At 47.4% G+C, this 20,457-nt stretch overlaps 1 protein-coding gene across 9 annotated transcripts in view; it reads left to right on the top strand.

Moving 5' to 3' along the window:
• The first annotated feature begins 491 nt into the window (after window positions 1-491).
• Window positions 492-20,457, top strand: part of LOC106743906 (patronin) — a 71,110-nt gene continuing 51,144 nt past the window's right edge. For 7 of the 9 annotated variants that reach the window (XM_014618207.1, XM_014618209.1, XM_014618211.1 and 4 more), the window contains exons 1-2: window positions 492-1,010; window positions 4,013-4,798. In XM_014618207.1, the coding sequence (XP_014473693.1) occupies window positions 4,457-4,798 (342 nt within the window). In that variant the 5' untranslated portion in view covers window positions 492-1,010; window positions 4,013-4,456. Of the gene's footprint in view, window positions 1,011-1,683; window positions 1,881-4,012; window positions 4,799-10,466; window positions 11,988-20,457 lie in introns of those variants that run through there. The other 2 variants (XM_014618204.1, XM_014618210.1) reach the window with 2 other exon arrangements.

Genomic DNA, 20,457 nt, shown 5'->3' with positions numbered 1-20,457 from the left:
GCAATGATTAAGCTCGTCCTGAACGTTTTCGTGCCGAAATCACCCTTCCTTTATCGCTCATTTCATACCGAAGAAAGGATGGAACGACGCTTTCAGAAAACGAAAGACGAACGTCCAAGGCGAATTTAGCCGACGATCTGCCGAAAAATCCGACGGAAATCGAACGGGTGTTCATTTACCAGTGCGCAAACCCGAGGGACATGAATTCCGAGGCCACGACGGAGCTCCCGATTTGATCCACCGGAAAAGACACGTCGACTCGCGACGATTTTCGCAGGAGCCGGGCGCGCGGAAGTCGAAGAATCTCGCACAGCGAAATCGCCGTGTTCCGAGCGCTTCGAAATCCCCGCGTACGACTGCGCATGCGTGGAGGTCGACCGCGATAGGTCGAGCGCGCGGCCAGACGGCTCTCGATCTCGTTGCGCGGCCATCGATCGCTCGCTCGCTCGCGCGGTCGGCTCTCGCGGTATCTCGCGCGATCCTCTCGCGTATCGCTGCGATGGACGGCGTAGTGCTGCGTGCGGCTTACTGCTGCCTGCGAGCGAACGAATCTTCACGCTGAGAGGGAGAGAGAGAGAGAGGCTGGTACGCGGAAACGCAGATCTCTCTCGGCGCGTCTCGCCGCCGACTCGCGACGGACTTCTCGGCGAGGCGGAGCGAAGTCGGCCGCGATCGCTCCGCGACGGTCGTTCGATCGGACACTCGGATGGACAGATGGTCGGCACCGTGAGTGAGTGAGCGAATAACCGGGACTCGCAGTGGTGAAGGCTGCCCCGTGTGCTCCCCTGGCGTGGCGTCGGGCCTGGGGATATCGCGCGCGCGGTGTGTACTCCGTTCATCGACGCGGAGCCGGGAGCTCGGCGGCTGTCAACGGACGCGACCGGATACGAGGAGGAGCTCTCGCGATAGTCGCGCGGGACCTCGCAAGGACCGCGACGGGGCACGGGAGGAGGAGGCCTGGGGACAAGGGGCGAGCCATTCTCCGGAGAGGAGCCAACCGAAGTGATAAGGTATGCCTCTCCGACAGGATCGAGAGAGAAAGAGAGAAAGAGAGAGCTATATTTGTAATCGTTCCTCTCTCGGGGGACCTTCGTGGTCCCTCGGCTCCTTGTTCATACATGCGAGCTCATGTACAAACTCACGCGCACAATGGCACGTCGCTATGCGTGTATGTGTGGAGCACACGCACGCACAACAGAGAAGTCCTCGAGGAACGGCGAGGCGCCGACTCTTGGCCGAATTTTTCGAACGGCGGGCCCAACTTCACGGAGGTCGCGCCGCGTGAAGTAGTACTCGCTGAACGGCGATGGCGACGACGGTCGATCGACAGTGTTTCGATCACATCTCGCGAACGACCGCCGCTTCTCGCTCTCTCGTCGTCGTCGTTCCGCGTCCGGTTATTCCTCGCACGAAGATCGATACGCGGCTCGTCGTGCCTCACGCGCGCGAGAGAGATAGAAAGGGAGATAGGGGGAGAGAGAGAGAGATGAGAGGCTCGCGCGCGTCTCCGCTCGCTGGCCGACCAAAATAGCGGACGAGTCCTCTCTCGCGCGGCGCGGTGCGGTGTCCTTTGGCCGCGTTCCGTTCGGTACGTTATTTCGCGCTGTGTGACAAGTCGCGGGCGGCGCAAGACGCTGGGCCGGGTTGGAGGGAGCGGCGGGGCCACGTTCGATCGTCAGAACGTCTCGTGTCGCCGGTAGGATCACAGCGCGTACCCTCCGGCTCGTTCCTGTCATCGGCGACGATCGTGAAGCGCGCGAGCGAGTGCGCTCGGTATGTGATCGCGACGTGTGCTGTGTGAAGTTCGAGACATCCCCGTTTCGCGTACGAGATATCCCGCTCGTCGGCGGGTGAGCCCGTGCTTCCGCTCGCATTTTGAGGTTAGTTTTTCGAGGCTTTGCCCCTCGTCACTGCAGTTAATGCCGCGCTGACGCAACCGTCGCGCCGTGCAGTAGGCGGGAGCTCGCTTTCGACGAAAATCCCGGAAATTCGCTTGCGTCGTGTTCGCCTGTTACCGAGTCGCTCGCGTTTTCCTTTTTTTTCAACGGCGCCGACCGCGCGGTGATAATCTCGTTATTTCGCGAAACGCGTCGCTGGTGATGCGGGGGCCGCAACTGCCCATTGTAGTAGGTTGGGCGGATTTACGTCGCGTTGCGAAACGATGATCTTTCACGTGCGTGCGTGCGATCGCGAATAAAGCACGCACGCGTTCAGAGGTTAACCTCGCATTCTTCTTCTTCTCAATTTTGGCTGTGGACTATCCTGAGGCCTGTCAGCTACACCAGTAGCTGTTAACCTCATATTGGAGGGGATCCTACTTTTTGGTCTGTTCCTTTCAGCTGAACTGGCTGCACCAGTTAAAGAAATGTACACACACACACACACACATTGAAACGTATGAAGCGTACGTACGAGATTCTTATACTTCAGTGTGCGTACATTTCTTGACTGGTTGCAGCCAGTTCAGCTAAAAAGAAAAAACCACAGACAGCACAACTGTTTAAATTCGTGTCATAAAACGTCTTTAAGATATTCTCAATATGTATTAAACACTTTTCAAACACATGTTCAAGATATCTTAAGACATCTTATGACTTGATTTTAAGCGTTGTATCATCCCACACAATATATATGTGTAAATGACATCTCAGAGACGTTTTCTAGACGTTTTAGGATGTTTTAATGGTCTTTGGGACATTTGTCTCCTGTATCACACGGGGTTCTAGGGTATGATTAGTTGCGTCTCTCTCGTGATGGTCGCGGATTGTACGACGAGGCCCAGATTCGAGCTGATCACGGTGGTGGAATTGATTCGATGATCTGCCGATTGCGATTCAATCCTGCTTAATTGACTTGAATTAATTGGCCCGATTAAACAGCAGGAAAAAGGAATGGGAAAACAGGGTTGCCACAGGCTTGGAAGATCAGGAAAAGTCATGAAAATTTGAATTAGACAAGGAAAACCTGGATAAATTAGATATAAAATAGCCTGGTATCATGAACTTTGCTCTTACTCTAAAGAGTACTTATAATTTTGTTAATATTATATTTAACATTTAAAGTCAATGCGTTCAAAATTTGCGCACTTGACAAGTCATTTCTTAGGTATCAGGCCGGTAATACGTAGAAAAACTTAAGAAGTAAGATGTAAGTAGTAAAAAAAAGTTATAACCAATTATGATCTATTATCGCTCGACGAGTCTATTAAGACTCGTAAGGAAAGTAATTGAATATGATTGGTCAATTTTATTCGGCGTTTTTATTCAACCGCCCTTTTCCATCATAATTACATTCTTTTTCCCAATACTCGCTTATTTTTTGTTGGCCTGAATTTGCATTCAGAATTATGTGTTTTATGTTTGCGTTGCTTCTAATATAAGCTATCTTTCCTTAAGCAATCCTTTCCACAAACGTTAAAATTCAAGATTACACATTGGTTATGGAAAAATTCCCCACTGTCGTGTAGAGAACCAAGTTTGCTCATTTTAGCCGAACTGGATTGCACTTTTTGCTTTTAGAATGAGACAAACGTATAAACTATCGTTGAAGAGAAAAAGGAACCAAGTTCCAAGTGCAGCACCAGTTCAATTAACCCTTATCGGTCGTAAGTCACCTCTCACGTGACAACAATACTTCGTCGCTGCGGTCGTACGTCACGTAGGAGGTGACAAGTTCGCATATTTACCGAAACCAGCTACAACCTAGTGAGAATCACGCATAAAGAGCTAGCGTCCGATAAGGGTTAAAACGAAAGACGCCTACGAAAAAAATCAGGGAATTTTAGAATTCATTTTTTGTGGCAACTCTGGAGAAGATATGATAACGCGTTTCGTATTCGGTGATAACTTTATCTCCCGAGCTTTGTCACTACTAGATAGGACTCGTCTGCTTGGTGTAGTAGTCAACCAGCGCACGTGTTCGCGGAGAAACGAAATTCCTCGTTTGCCGGCATGCAAGCTGGCTCTCCCTCAGGCTGTATCTTTCATACCCCGTGTCTCGTTTGTCGTTGCAGGAGGAGATCTCTCGCCGACATCACGAGCCGACGTCGCGACGGAGGGAATATATACGTGTGCGGCAGTGTGCAGTGTGTGTATATATATATATATTTGATGTGTCTGTGTGCAAGTGTGCGAAAAGAAAGAAGGTTAAGGAGGAGGCGAGACGACGACGACGCAGCCGACGTTCCGTAAAACGAGATTACGCACACATGAAGGAGTAATAGTAATAATAAACCTGTCGCGGAGGATTCGATAAAACGAGTGTGCGAAAGGATCCGAGAGGAGCTCTTCAAGAAACAGTGCACAACGAGAGCGAGGGCGAGCGGAAGGAAACGCGGGCGTCGCGCGCGCGCGAGAACTCAATGTCTCGGCTATGACTAGGACAAGGAGTCGCGTCGATCGATTGTCGTTGATTGAAGCGGATGCCGCCGGCGCGATCGCCAGTATCATCCCGTTGAATGTGGAACACGATCTCGCGGCTCTTCGCTAAGGGCAAGACCGCCGTCGCGGTGGTGCAAGAAACCGCGCCGTCGTTGCCGCCTTCGCCAAGCACGAGGACGACGGCGGCGAAGGACGAACAGCAGCAGCAGCAGTACGCGTGCAACGGCGTCGCCGACGACGACGCGCCCGCCGGTACGGCCGTCCATGTGTTCTACGACGCGACGATGGATCGCGGCGCGAGTGCAGACGATCGACGCAGGCCTGCCGCCGCCGGCGGGGCGGCATCAACAGCCGACCAGCAGCAGCAATCCGGCGGAGGCGACTCCGAGCACTTCCTCGACGCCCACGACTCCCGTCAAGTAAGTCACGCTTGTGATTTCTTTCCTCGCGCTCTCTTCGGCAGGCCTGCCGCCGACGAACACGGCGTCGGGCGAAACGCCGAGGCTCGTGCCCCGAAAGCGAGAGGAGATATTGATCGTTATTGAGAGGAGGTTTTTGGTATGCGAAACGCGAGATTTTATATGAAATGCGCGGCAGGATAGCGAGAGAGAAAAAGAGAAATCGAAGGGCTGGCGAGGGATGATAATGGTTTGGGATTGCGACACGTTGACACTCGTCGAGGTCGCTCGTGACTCAGAATCAAGAGGAGATTATTATTAATGAATAGTTTTGAATGAAACGCGAGATTTTATATGAAATATGCGAAAGGGTAGCGAGAGAGAAAGAGAAATATTGAAAGGACAAGCGAGGGAATAATTTTAGGAAACGTTAATCCTCACGGAAATGGCTCGTGTCCCAAATCGAGAGGAGATTTTTATTGAGAAATATTTGTGAATGAACGCGAGATTTTACACGATATATACAAAAGAGTAATATATATACAAAGCGAGAGAAAATGAAAATAAATTAAAGGGGCAGGAGAGAAATGGGAATAGTTTAGGATTTAGGATATTCGATTCTGATTCGATCTTTTAGAAAAAATCGATTCTTTTTTATGCGAACATTCCTATTTAGGACTGCGGGACGTTGAGACTCACCGAGGTCGCTCGTAATCCGAGAAATATCGAGAAAAGCATTATGGATGAATATTTTTTCAGTGAAATATGAAATTTTATATGAAATGTGCGAAAAGATAGCTAAACAAATTGAAAGGTTAGGCAGAGGATGAAAATAGTTTAAAGAATTAGATTAGAGGATAGAATTATTTAAGATCTGCCGTTGCAGCGAATATCAAAATGTTCGTTTTCTCCGTAGAAAGACTATCAAAGACACATAGTGTAGGACGTTTCATGTCCTTTGTAGCGCACGTCGAAGGTATTCGCTGCTACGTGTGCGCTCTCGAGGCACGTTGTAGAACGGCAACACGAACGAATGAACGGGAGAGAGAGAGAGAGAGAGAGAGAGAAAGAAAAAGGGGGAGAGAGATGGAGAGAGAACGCCGTAAAGCTATTCCCGAGCTGTGACGCTATGACGAATATGGCGTTCGTTTCCTGTGCACAAGGTTATTTATTGCACGATAAAACCGTGGCGCGTATACCTGCGCTTATGAACGCAGACCACCGAACTCAACCGACCGACCCCACCTTCGGCTTTCGTCTTCGGCGAACTCTCGCGAGAAATCGCATCATGCACTTTAATCGTCCCTTTAATTGCGCCGCTGATTCCGCACGAAGCCGCGAGTCTCGAGAGCGCTCTCCTTCAGAAAAGAGAGAGAGAGAGAGAGAGAGAACAACTTGATGATCGTAAGTGCACCGACGAAGATCTCCGATAACGATCGTGTTCTTTTTTTACGTCTACTTAAGATAAGCGGCAAATTACTTTTTCTTCGTAACTCGGTTCAATTTTCTCGCGTTCTTCGCAACTCTCCCTAGTGAGCAAAATCGATCGACACGGCGTGAATTGCATCTTAATTTCGTTGGCATGGTTTGCATCCATTGTAAATTTCGTTACTATCGTTCAACGTCATTTTTTGGTCATGCCGTTAATCCCAACGGACGGCCTATGCGCAAATCCGTAGCAATGCACAATCGATATGTGAGAGAGCGTGCTAGCGACCTCGTTATCGAGAATCACGTTTGGCACATGCCCAACGAGTGTATCGTTCGTTCGGTCCGGTCGGAGAAATGTGCCGGCGATGTGTATCACCGATGAGAAAAAGCCGTCGAAGAAAGTACGCAAGCTGCGTACTTATGTATGTAACGGCGCGCAAACTCGAGTCGCACAAAATGAAGCAGGTCCCCTTCTCTGGAATTTATCAGTTCTCTGAGAAAAATACATTCCTCGCGATATTTCAATTCTTCACCATTTAACTGACACATATTTTAAAACAATAGGAGATGTTCGAATATTCTATCGATGGCGTTATTGATTCAAAACCACCAAGTTTCTATCGCGATGGAATTCGACAGCTAACTGACTTATTTCGACAATTAAAATCGCACATCTTCTCGATAAATAAATTTTTATTTTCGTTTACGAAAGCCCCGAATTAATTTACACACTCAATACGTATCATCAATTTTTACATTAAAGGCCGGTTATTCCACCTTTCGGATAAATTATGTGATAATTGATAACGGATAAAAATATCTGAAGAACGTTTCCGTACGGGAATAAACTACAAAAAAACGAAAAAAATGATATACTATTTTTCAATAGTGTATCAATAATCTTCTCATATTCCACCTTATAAATCGAAGGAATCTGCTTTTTAGCTCTTCCTCTCTCGCGTCTTCGCAGCGCGCGGAGACAGATTTATTTGTCGCGCTTCGACGCACCGGCGGACGAAAACTCGTCGCGATCTCTCCGGATTCTGGAAAGCGAGGTCACCCGCGTTGCGTGCGAGCGACGGCGCGGCTTCATTCATGCCGTTCATTACTCACTTGTTTTCGAACGTCACGGACGTCACCGAAGAGAGACCTCTGTGATCCCGAACGATCGAAAGCAAATGCATCGTCGTGACGTACGCGCAAAACCCGCCAGGAAAAGCGAGGATCTTATCACGCGCGTTCTCCGAGGGGTTCCGTCTCGATCGTTTCGTCGATTAATGTACTGGAAACTGGCCGCCTAATTTAGGGCGTGTCGTTCGCTCGGACTCCTCCTTTTCCTAGCGGAGCGGACGGCGCATTCCTCGCATAACAAGCGGTGCAATTATCAAACGGCGTATTCAGACCTATGCAACGTGTGCGAGTGCAGCTGTGCAATTAACCGCCGTGGTTTCTCGCGCATTACACGCTCCGATTTCTCGCTCTCCTCCCCCGAAAATCTTGCGGATCTCGGCGTTTTGCGTGTGTCGCAACCGCGTCTAAATTCTTTCTTTCCGATTTGCATAAAAATGTTTTATTTTCCTTTGTCTAAAAGTCGTGAAAAAGTCGTAAGACGTCCGCCTTATTCTGTTCGCCTTCCGTCTTATTCTGTTTTAAGATGATTCACGCGATGATTTGCGCGATAATTAAAACCGAACCGCCGACCGAAACGTCGTTCGATCTCGATCAGCTGATCGCAAACGCGATCGGATATTTAACGGCGACTTGGCTTAAGGATTTTCCGGGATGTCTGTCCAACGACATCGTGAACGACGGAGAGAGAGAGAGAGAGAGAGAGACGCAGTCTTGTCGCCGCCGTGAACGCCTTGACAGCTCCTTTTAGAGTAATTAAGCCCGGCCATGACACATACTTGGAAACGATTAGTGTCGCGAACAAAGTGCGTCTGATGAATTTCTCATTTATACATTCCGCAGGACAGCTCGAATGCGAGTTCAGTATGCGTATAAATTACCGTTATTAATAGACATTTTGCTCTTCCTGCGTCAGGTACATACTTTGTTTTTATGAGTCAGTACTTCTTCCCCGCGCGCCTCTGCAAAATTACACTGTTGCGATTTACATTATTAATAAATTACAATTTTACATCCGTCTGTAAAATAATTCTTCAAGTGACACGCTATCTTCGACGCGCTCGATGGCCGAAAAGGAAAAGCGAATGGTGGTCGGTGCTGTTTTTACGTAAGAGCAACACGTGGGATACTCGGAGTGCCGCTCACAGGCGCGAAGCGCCTTTTAAAAAACTATTAATCGGTGAAAGTATCGGACGCACCTGGCAAGTATCCGCCATCGGGGCAGGGCAGGTAATCGAGATCGTTCCAAGTTTCGAAATCATCGCACGAAGAGGGAAATGCTGGATGTGGATGGCGGCGAGAATTCGAAAGCGAGATTTTTGTATCGCGAGTCTTTTTTTTTTTTAAGGCACGAGTACTCTCTTGCTTATTTTTGAACGTCGTTTGCGGGCTTGCTTAGAGAGAAGGTGGTTTATTTCTCCCTTCTTGAATATTTTTCCGTGCGTGTCTCTCAGCGAGTCATATTTACATGGGCACCGAACGGATAGAAGGAGAAAACCCGACGGAGTCCCTGCCTGTAAAAGGCTCGCAAAAGACGACGGAGGCGTCCCGGGAGCATGAGATAGGTTGTCGCTACACTACACGTCTACCTTTGCCTCGCGCGACGTCCTTCGGTAGAGAGCGAGTAATCCGATATAGCGTGAGAAAATGAATGCAGCAGCGCCTGTGGGACAGCGACGCATTGTCTCGCGCTTATTGTCGGATGCTTTCCGCGAAAGGAAACGCGCTCGGGCGCTTTCCACCATCAATTTCGTTCCTCAGCCGCGATAGATGTCGCGAAGGGAGCCGCGGCCGGAAATTTCGCGACTTTCCTCAACTCTCGCGATGTTCGGCTGTCTTTTTACAGGTTCGTCACCAACGTCACACACAGGCATTCTGTAAAACACTTAGTTTATCTATTTAGGTTATCTAATTGAGATCCAGTCGGATTTTCCAAAATAATTGATTTGAGTTTGGAAATCTACCCATCAAGCCTCACCCCATAAAATAATCAAAACGTGCATATATTTCTCGTGATATTTTGGAAAACAATTCATGCATAATTGTGGTTGTTATTATTTTGATTTCTCAAGAGAGTATTTATATTAGATAACATGAGATATGAAATAGGTATGAAAGGGTAGAAATATATAGGTGAGATTACTACTGCATACATGATTTGTATTTTGACAGTATATGTGGTTGTGCGCGTTGTAATTTTGGGTCCCGTGGGCTTTACGCTCGAAACTAGCTGGGCAGTCCAAATGTTAACCTCTTAACTTGATATTCGGTTAAGCTGTTACTCGGCTCTAATGACAGTCGCACGTGACACGAAAGTAGGCCATAGAAAAGATCGTTTTATGTTTGGGATTTTCGATTGGTATTATAGTGGGATAACCTAACAACTTGGAATATTTTAATCGGAATTTACGCTGTACACGGGAAAGCTCGGGAAAATTTTTATGCGGGATTTTCTAAGTGGTAATAATTATAGTTTTAAAGATTCGGAAAAAATCATTCTTCCCAAATTTTTCCGCGGATTTCCTCAGTTTCTGTTCCAAGAGTACAAATTTCACTTAGAAAAATTCATGTGTGTTGGGTTAAAACCATCTGCCGCATTTACTTTTTTCGCAAAGTATGTAAAAAAATCTGCGGAAAAATGGGGAGGGAACGGTTTTTCCCGAAATTATAAAACTATAGTAATAATTATTGCCTCACCCCCTGTATATTAAATATTGCTATTAAAACTACACGTCAAATTGTTCTTTTCGGGGAAAATTTACACGAGGCGACTTTTCCAAAACTTGACGCCTCCGATTAGTCCCCCTTCCATCATTCGGAGACCAGTGAGTAAGGTTTTCCTCGAAAAGTACGTTTCGGAAAACGCAGCCTAAAAATATAACGTGAGCTGTGTGTAGCGAGCGACTTTCAATTTATGCGCATGTGAGGAACGTGTTAAATCGCGTTGAATCCCCGGTGTTTTCCGGCGGACGTGGCGACGAGTCGCCCGTTGACTCGTAAAACCACGAACGCCATCGAGTTCCTCGATCGCGCTTTCGGGCCCCGCCGCATCTCGATTCGCCACTGCGCGAGCGTGGGCGTTCTTCGTGGGCATGAAACGCACCAGCTGACTCACTCACGCGTCCGCGTACGGAGTGTGCCGAGTCTCCCCGGTGCGCGCTCACGGGTGCGGAATCAAAAGCCGCGCAATTCTCTCCTAGTGCGGTTTCGCGCTCGGGACTGGCCGAGTGTGTTTTCTTCCCCGTGTCGCTCGCGGATCTCCCCGAGGGGAGAAGATCTGCCTCCGGTGTCATATCGATGCTTCACATTCGACGTGCATCCGTGTAACGTGCATTCCCCCGGTGCTTCATTCCGAGACGACGAGTTGATTGACGGATCGCTGGCGGTCGAATCGGCCAAAGGAAAAATCGACGAGTGAAATTCGAGTGGACGATTTGTTTCCCCGGGCCAACCCGGGTCCATAAATCGTGCGAACCGCGGCGCCGGTAATGGATCTACTAACGGGAGCGGAGAGATAAAAATAGAATTTCAGTGGGAATCGATTGCGCCGTGTATACGGAGATAAATTTCTTTCTCTCTCGGTGGGAACCCCCTCGAGAGCGGGTCTCTCGGATGCTTCGTCTGCGGAAAGCTAATTATTATTGTGCGAATGTGACGCGTAACGGTGACGGTGCGTGAGTTTGGCGCGCGCGCGTATGGTGTGCCGGCGCCGGGCTGATCGGCGCACTCGGCTGCGGAATGCGATCGTTCGTTTAAACTCACTTTTCGCGGACGGGAACGATCGTCGTGGTGTGTGTGTATGTGTGTGTGCATAGTGCGTGTTCGAGCGAGCGCGCCTGGAATGATTCATCATCTCGGAAGTGTATATCGATCGTGATTCTTCCCTCGTTATCGCTATTTCTGGGATCTATAGCCGCCGTGTATAGCACAGCTGCAATAGAAATATAGAGAAGGTTAAAGAGAGAGAAGGAGAGAGAAGGGAAGAGAGAGTTTGTATGATTCAGCTATAATTGGCGGCGCAATTTCGCCGTGAGGCGGCGGACTCGATTACGCGAAGATAAACCGAATCTGCAGCTTCCCATGAAAGCGGCGAGAACTCCGGCGACTCGATCGAAGACAGATGTTGGCTCTGTGCCGCGACAATACAAAGCGTTATCGGGAGGAGAGAGAAGAGCGATGCGCTCTCCCCTGCTACGTTCGTCAACGAAGGAGATAATATCGGCCAACAAAGAGCGGAGCCGCGAACGAAGACTACGACGTCGCGAGATGTAACGAGAGCCGACGAACGGCGCGGCGCGAGCATCAAAGCTATAATAACTCCGAAGTCGGTCGCCGAAATTAAATTCATTCGTCGTTCCCCGTTGGACGCGTGCCGCATATCTCGGTCTCGGTCTTGTTCTCTCTCTCTCTCTCTCTCCCTTTTTCTTTCTCCTGGAAGCAGAGGCGGCCGTGCATACCGTGTATACCATGCGACACACGCTCGCCGTGGAATGAAATTTCGACCTGACGAAGAGAGAGAGAGCCCTAACAGCCGAGAGAATCCGAGATGGCGAGCGAGGTGATGCTGGCACCCACGCCCGCGACATCGTCTATACGGGAGATGGACGACGTCAGGGATATGGTTAGAAGCGAGACCGTCAGCACGATTTACGTAAGTCGTCCTATGCACATCGGATATCGCTGCTTTTCCACGCGTGTCGCGCGAGAAATTCCCGAGATTCGGAACGAATCATACTCCTCAACCTTTTTCATCGGTGCAATAATATAATCGGAATTTTTGCTTTCGTCGAACTCGTCGTTACCCAATCGTGTCCCTCCCATTTCTTTAAACTCTTCCGGGATACTCTGTGACTCGTATGTGTACGTTTAAATATGTTTTTTTCTTTCTTAATTTAAATATTGCCGACAAGGATATAATGGGTAGAACTGTGAATAAACATTTGCTATAAAATCCCACGAGAAAGGAAATTTCGTCACAACTAATTGTTAATTAATAAAAATAAATAATAATTAATCAAACTAGTTAAGTGATTAGTTACGTACTATGTAATTAAATGATTTCGTTGCTATTATTAAATCATTTAGTTGAAATTATTTAATTAAAGGTTTGGTAATTGTTATCAAACTTTTTCTGCAGTGTGCCAACACAATTGTTTCCGTTCTAATTACGAATAATTTGCTAATTTGGTTTTATGCCAACTAAATTTTATTGTTGTCGCAACGAATATGCAGTTGCAACGATGGTTTCACTGCAACAGCAAAGTTACTTCTCTCCGTGCGATTGACAGATGTGTCATAGTTGTTTTACTTGAATGCATTAAATCATTTCCTTCCGATTTCAATGAATTCGTCTCTGAAAAGGTTAAGCCAGAGGTTCGAATTCGCTGAATCTCGTCTGTCGAACACGTGCCGCTTTATCAAAGATCTACACGCGGTCCCTGAGGAGCACGTGTTCCTCTGAGAATGAGAGAGAAACACACAGAGACAAGCAACAGTTAAACGCGCGTTTCGCCATGTCCTCTGTGCATCATGATGCGTATTCTCGACGCGACGAAGGACAATTGTGCCAAGGACAAGATTTCACTCTCGACCTATCAAATGATCGTCACGGTTGGTGAATAGCAACGCCAAGGAAAAACGCGCGCGGCCGTTTTGCGTCGCTCGGAATCCGTGGCGAATGTTCAAGTCGCGGCAACAAAATATCTTCGTGACTTCGCTCACTTGACATGTTGTATGGCGTTCAATCGTCCGCGCGTAAAGATACAAGTTTTTTAGTGCAACTGAATTTTCCGTTGCCTGAGAAGAATAGGGATGTAATAGGAAACTTGATTGTAGAAACAAAAAGATTCCCGTAGGTTTCTTCTATTCAGTCAACTTTCGTTTTCAGTTTTCGTTTTCAGTTTTCGTTTTCACGTTTTCAGTTATCATAACCGAGTTTGCAACACAGCTGAATATTCGCATCAATGTTTCCGGCCTCGTGACGGAGAAACTCTGAATTGGTGATTTTCGGAACTAAAAGTTTGCTTCTCCAAAGCGAAAATAAAAAAAAGTTTGGTTCGGAGAATCAAATTTTGGTTCTCACAATCAAAATATCCAAACTAGAATTTTGTTTGAGTCAACTAAATGGATTTTTCAGTGTAATCACATCAGAGGTATATTTACACGGGAAAAATTCAGTTTCTATAACTAGATGAAGACCAGGTAAAAACTCGGTGACAAGGAATGATATCTCTGTTATCGCAACTGAAAGCATTCGTGCGAGCATTCAACTACATTAAAACTCGGTTGAGATAACTAATCGTAAGAATAATTGACTGAGTAAGAACCTACTTTTACACTGAGAGAAAGATATTTGATATTTGTAACTATAATAACTATACACTATACACACACAGCACACACACACACTAAGCAACATAATAAAAGAATTATAGTCAAGAAAACCATTTTTTCTAATAAATGTTATTATATTGTTTATGATAATAACCTTACAAGCATATTGCTATTACTATTTTTATGGTTGAATTAAAAAAAGGAATTAAAAGAAGAGTACAATTGAGACCGGAAATAAGAATCATTTCTCTCAGTACAATTCCTACATGTAGATGCCTTCATAGAAGAAAAGGTTTCTTTGGATTTAGTACACATGTTTGTTTCATTTGAATTTATTTGATATAAACGACATAATTTAATATCAAATATCGTTTTGTTTGAATGAAAATGTTGTTTCACTGGAATAAACTATGTTGTCTGATAAAAAAAAACAGTATTATTTAGAGGAAATAATGCTCGTGACAACGATAGCAATGGTTGAAAATACAAAAGAAATATATTATTCGATATATGAATATACTCGATATATTCGACGAATATATTCGATATATGAATATGAAAATACAAAAGAAATATATTATTCGACGTAAAAATATTCATTGTGTTTGAGAAACTAAACAACCCTGTTTGTCGAATCAAACATTCGTTTGTTCGCTCTATTCCAAAAGACAAATTTGTTCCGATTATAGAAAATTTATTAAATCCAAAGAAATCTTTTTCTCCGTATGGATGTAGAAATCTACAAATAAATTCCTCAAGGAATCTTTCCGTTCCTACGACTGAGTTTCTTTTCACCTGGTCCCCGGGAAAAGTTTCAATCATACCAACGAAATTGTTCTTTCCGTGTGTAGAAAGTACATCGAAAAAAAAATTTCCCGACGATTTTACTAATAGAACTCCGCTTCGTTACTAATACCGCGAATTCCATTACATTTTTTCCGATCGAATCGCGGAAGAATGAGGGCGTTATACTAACGCGGCTTCCGCGTGGATCGCGTCCGCGCAATTTGCGACACGCTCCGGCTGCTTCTCAGCACGCTGGAAGTGTCGACTCGTTGCACAACTAATTAATAGGTCGATCGCGTCCGTCGAGCTCGCGTTCGCCCGCGCGGATTTCACAGTTGTTGTGTTGTGAGGCCGACACGCGAATTCCACACCAACGACGACGACGACGACGGACGACGCGAGTCGCGGTCAAGCGCGAAACCTTTCCGCATTTTAAATTTCTCTTACAGAGAGAGAGAGAGAGAGAGAGAGAGAGAGAGAGAGAGAGAGAGAGAGAAATCCCGATAAATTTCGCGTCTTCGCGATACCACCCACCCCTTCCTCACGGCGCGCGCGTTCGATTCCACGCAGGGCGTGGATTGTCGCGTAGGTCGTCGTGGAATGACGCTCGACTGCCCACTCGATTCGCGTTTGAAACAACGAGCGGTCGCCAGGTATCGATAAATCGGCATCCGATCGTTCGAGACCGCCATTCTCCATTTGCGTAAATCGCTATTTACCTAGTCCGGACAGACTCTACACGAAGAAAAAGATCGTTTGGTATTTATGACTGTGATCACATAGTGAAAGAATTACATTGATCAACACAAAAATTGTATCCTGATCTAAGCCGTTAGTGCTGATTAATTTTGGTGGAGTCAGTCACAAGTATAATAATAATTTTACACAGCTGACGCCAAGGGTAACTATAATTTTCGTGAAATTATATTTTCCTTCTCAGTGTATATCGCGAGTTCTTTCCACCGCGAATACGAAATCTGTTCGTCACCTGGTGATCGAGGTTTTCGCTCTTTGCGATTAATCCCGCAAATTTATATTAGTGGGGTTTTAAATGGCGGTGTCTCTGAGGCGTTTTTTTTTTTTTTTTTTTTTTTTTTTTTTTTTAATATAACAATACAACGAGCGATGTCATGTACGGGTTCCGTGTAATCTGTATAAGTGAGACAAGTCCTTTTAAGTGCAAGCAATGTTGTCGGCCAGACGCTCGTCTCTCGGAATTAAACTGCGATCGTGATGTAGTTCTCGTAGACGTAGCTCGTCCTCTCTAAAAGTAAATCCAAGTTCTAACCGGCGATGCCAGTTACGATGCGTGTCCCGCGTCAGATCGCGCTCTAAGACGAACTTTTAATTCCGTAACTCTAACTTTCGACGTTTCTCGACGCGCACTGTAAAGAGACTTCTCAAGACTTCGGCGCAGAAATGATCACGGAAGGCCGCTCGCCGGTTTCGCTCGTAAAATTCGCATGCATTCACATTTTTTTCGCGATATTGAGTAATAGAGTCACGTAAGTTTGTGCAGTAATAAAGCCCAGGAAGTTGGAATCGATCGCAAAATGAAAATCTCCGCAAATCGTGCCGCCGCGGCGTGAAAGGATTTTCCCGAGTTAAACTCCACGTAACGACCTGTGAAAATGTGCCATGCAAAAACCGGCTGCCTTTCTTCTTCTCTCTCTCTCTCCCTCTCCCGCCCTCCTTCTCTCTTTGTTAGCTTTATGACGTTCGCGTAGGCGGGTCGAAACATGAAAAGCGAACGATTCCGTATTTGGTGGCGGTGCTGTTGTCCGATTCTCCGATCGATCGCACCGCGTTTCGTCCGCCCTTCTCCACGGACGGAAATCATACATCTCCGTTCATCCCTGTGAAAGAGCTTTTGCGAGGCGGCACGGAAAATCAGAGACGTGTCGAACTTACGTGTGCACGATTCGTTGCACACGTGGCGAACATAATGTCTTGAGCGACGTATCAAAGAGTGAGCGCGCGAGCGAAGTCGCGTCGAGAGAGAGAGAGAAAGAGAGAATGTGTGTGTGTGTGTATAGGAGGAAAAAAGAAAATGAGAGAAAAATAAATCAAGCACACGCCATTTCCCATTCGTCGACGGTACGATGAAGGATCTTTTTCCGGCAGGGTTAAGCCGCTTTCCAACGGCTCCTTCAAACTTGTTACCTTCTCGTCTCGAATCAGCATCGCCGCCTCGCACGGCGACGCGAACGAGAGGCGACGGCACTTGGCAGCTACTCGAACAGAGTAATTAGTAATTCAGCAGCGCGTTAAAATCATTCCCCGAGCTCGCCGGGACCGTTAAGGTACCTGCCACTTGAGCAAGTGGAAACCGTTAAGATACCGTCCACCGTATCGGACAGCGTGTGCAGTCGTTTTGCCTCCCTGGATCGTCGCGATCGTCGTTTTCGTCGTAATTCACCGAGAGGAAAACCTTGCTGGATCCGTCAGTTTACTCGTCCGAGTTATTTCAACGAATAACTTTCGACGAATAACTGAGTTTCTTTCAACGAACTAGCAAATTACCAGCGCACTTCGCGGCAGCGAGCCGCGCTCGTTGTCGCCCCCCCGTTCAACCGGTTCCCCTTATCGCCGGCGTGTTATTTGACGAGGTGAAAAACAGGCGCAATTTCCGCGTATTACCCGTGTCACGGATTACACGTCGCTAATCGGCAGAGCGCGTTTCACCGAGAGATAAACGCGGATACGGGATCTTCCGCGGGACGGGGGCCGTCCGGACGTGTTTTTATTGCCGAGTTCTCCGTGAAATAACGATCGGTCGCAAAAATTGGCGAGAAAATATTTTATCGACGAGTCACCGGCGACTCTTGTTGGGCTCCAGCGCATAATGAACGCATGCGTGCGTACGTGCGTGCATACGTGGTGTAGATTCGGAAGTTAAAGCCGTCTGTCGGCTCTAATCTTATCTCTCTGCCCTTGTCTTATCAGCTGGAAGCAGACCCCGAGCCGAAACTGAGAAATCGCTTTATCCTACCCCCCGTGTTGCGGTGTTTGCAGGGCCTTATCGCCACCTTATCCGCGACGAGTTACCACAAAGCGCGCGCACGCTGTAATGCATTTGCATATCCATTGAGGAGAGAGGCGTGATTATAACACCGTCCCGCGCCGCCATTGTGTCGCGCGAAATACATCCGCGATATTTCATCGGCGGCTTCACCTTTGTTCGGATCGAATGACGGCCGTTATGTAAATTTAATTCTCCCGCGCTCTTCGCGCGCCTGTAATCGTGCGACTTCCGCCGATCTTCACGCGCCTGTAATCGTGCGACTTCTGCGGATCTTCACGCGAAATAGTTGGCAGCCCGAATCAAAATCTGGGTCCTGTGTTAAATTTAATTCTGCAACACCAGCAGAAGCTAATATATATGTAGGTTCAATCGCAATGATATAATTTATTCCTACTTTGATCATAATGACGTCATAGATTTCCGTTTCCGTTGTTTTAAGCTTCAAAAAAGTTTACTTTGAATAATCTTGTGAATGTAAGGCCAAAGCAGGAATCAGTTACATTAGAATAGTGAAATATTGAATTTATTTAGCTATCTCAGTTCCTACGGTGTTACAAAATTAAAAATTTAACGCACAGTCAAAATTTCGCCTCGGGGAGACTTATGTGCTGAGCAGGCTTCTCTAATATTCTCCCCGCGGTGAATATGACGCGGCGAGGCGACCCCCGGTGCGGATGCGCGTTGCAATAGGAAAACGGGAGGTGAACTCGGCGGTAAACGTGATGCAAATGTAAATAGGCGCGATGCGACGGAAATACAGGGCGCGCCGTGACTAACGTCGTCGTCATCATTCGACATCGCCATTTATTCTGCTGAATTTTCCAGGCGTCATGGAACGAGCGCAAGTTTGCGTCCGCGCATTTAAGCGTTCTCCGCAGTACAACATCGTTATATCGAGAACAAGGGGAGGTGAACCAGAGAGCGAGCGAATTTAACCGTAGCGCGCGGCATCGAAGCGACGTCTCGCGCGAGCTTTCTGATTTTTCTCGAGAGGGCAAATGCGCGAAGGACGTAGCCAATTATATTAAATCACCTTATTTACTCTCTGTCCTTCTCCCTCCCTTTCCTCTCTCCGCCCTCTGTCTTCATTATCGCGCGTACATTCCGCGATCGCGGGCTATGCAACTGCCGCCACGTGTATATTTTTGCGTTCGAGTTAATTAACCCTTTGCACTCGAGGTCTCCGGAGCGGAGCCATTTAAAATTTGTCTTCAAACTCGAGGGCTCCGCTATGAAGACAATGCAAATAGCAAGAGCGGAATATCCTATACACAATAGTTTTTACGATTTGTCTTTGTCCTTATGTTATGAACTGAAAGTGATTTGCATTGTCTCCATAGCGGAGCCCTCGAGTTTGAAGACAAATTTTAAATGGCTCCGCTCCGGAGCCCTCGAGTGCAAAGGGTTAAAGTTGTTGCCGCGGTGGGTAGATTTATTAGAGCTGCGTTGCAGATTAACCGGCTGCCGAATGACTCGGCGCATTTCGATCGTGCTGGTAAATTGGTTTGCTTTACATCGGGGTCACTGTGAATAGCAGCAGTGCAAGCGCGAAAGTGCCGAGGAGTGAATCGGCGAGCGGTCCGATCTCGGGCGGGACTTCGCGAAATCGCCGAGTCTCCAACTCGTTCGTGAGATCCGAAACGGCTTTTCTGAGCGGCGAAAATCACCTCCTCTTCCGTTCACTCTAAGAGTTTCTCGGGACACCGTGTATACACGGTGTTAACGACTCGAGGGTTCACCAGCAGCGGCCGATCGCGAAGTGCTTTCCGGCACTTCGCTGAGAGGCGAAACGCGGCCGTCGCGCACGGAAATCGCGGACCGAACGAATCTCAAATATACGCACGTCGTGTGAAAACGCGAGGTCTACTTTACGCGAACGGACGGACGGACAGACGGAGTAGTAGTAGTAGTAGTAGTCGTGGTCTTCGTCGTCATCGTCGTCGGTCGACTCTTTGAAGCGTAAATATAGCGCACAAAACCGTGCGCGCGCGAAGGCTTTGCACCGCGAAGTGAATGGCAGCGAATGCTCTCCTCTTTTCTCTTCCGCCTTCTTCGTCATCGGCTCGCGATTAAATTATCGCGCCCGACTTTTTTTTTTTTAATATCCCCCGGCTGCGTTTCCCTCGAGCTGAATTCGAAACATTTTTACGTCGCGTTTGATTCCCGTGTTCGACGCTCGCGATGCCTCGAAATGCATACGAGGTAGAGTGATGTGAACAATTGTATTCGTAAAATTTTGTAATTTCAATTGAATCGCGACAGTTAAGTTCGGGTTCGAATACGCGGGCCGGACATCAGCGTGGAAAGCGCGAGGCGGAAAATCCGAGGTGGGAAAATCGAAAGAACCATCCGCTGCGTCCGGTGTGATCGCGCCGCTGATCGTCATCGAGCGCGAGCGAGCGAAGGAGCGACTGGACGCGGCTAATTATCGTTCCGCGAAAAAGGAAGTCGTGCGCCGGGCGTAACAAATCTTTATGATGCACAATATGTAGAAATATACGTGCGGTGTGTGTATAATGATATGCGCGAAGCATATATGCCGTTTATCGTAAGCGCGCGCGCGCACGCATGCACGCACGCACGCACGCACGGGAGCTGCAGTTTCATTTCGCCGAGCGGTAATTCAGGTCATTGACTCATCGACGAGAATGTTTGTTGGACGTCGTTGAGAGAAGGTAAGAGGGATAGAGAGAGAGAGAGAGAGAGAGAGAGGGAGGGAAGGAAAGAGAGAAATCGGTTTGTCGTATTTCGAGAAGGCGGACGCACGCGAGTAATGGGATCACCCGGGCAGAATTTTCGCACAAAGCGAAAATGCGGCCTCCGAGTCGAAATTCTGATGCTACTTTGATATTCTCAAGAATAGTTAGCGTTCACTAGATAGGTGGCCTGTAGACACGTAAAAACCTACTTTGTCGATTCTGACGCTCATTAACTTCTCTCCTGAATCTTTCATCTTACACGGAAAAAAAATCTACAG

Source organism: Dinoponera quadriceps, unplaced genomic scaffold (assembly GCF_001313825.1).
Source record: "Dinoponera quadriceps isolate SergipeBrazil2010 unplaced genomic scaffold, ASM131382v1 scaffold1070, whole genome shotgun sequence".
Taxonomy (NCBI): Eukaryota; Metazoa; Arthropoda; class Insecta; order Hymenoptera; family Formicidae; genus Dinoponera; species Dinoponera quadriceps.
The sequence above is the reverse complement of the archived record's forward strand: the minus strand, read 5'-3'. Positions and strand labels throughout refer to the sequence as shown.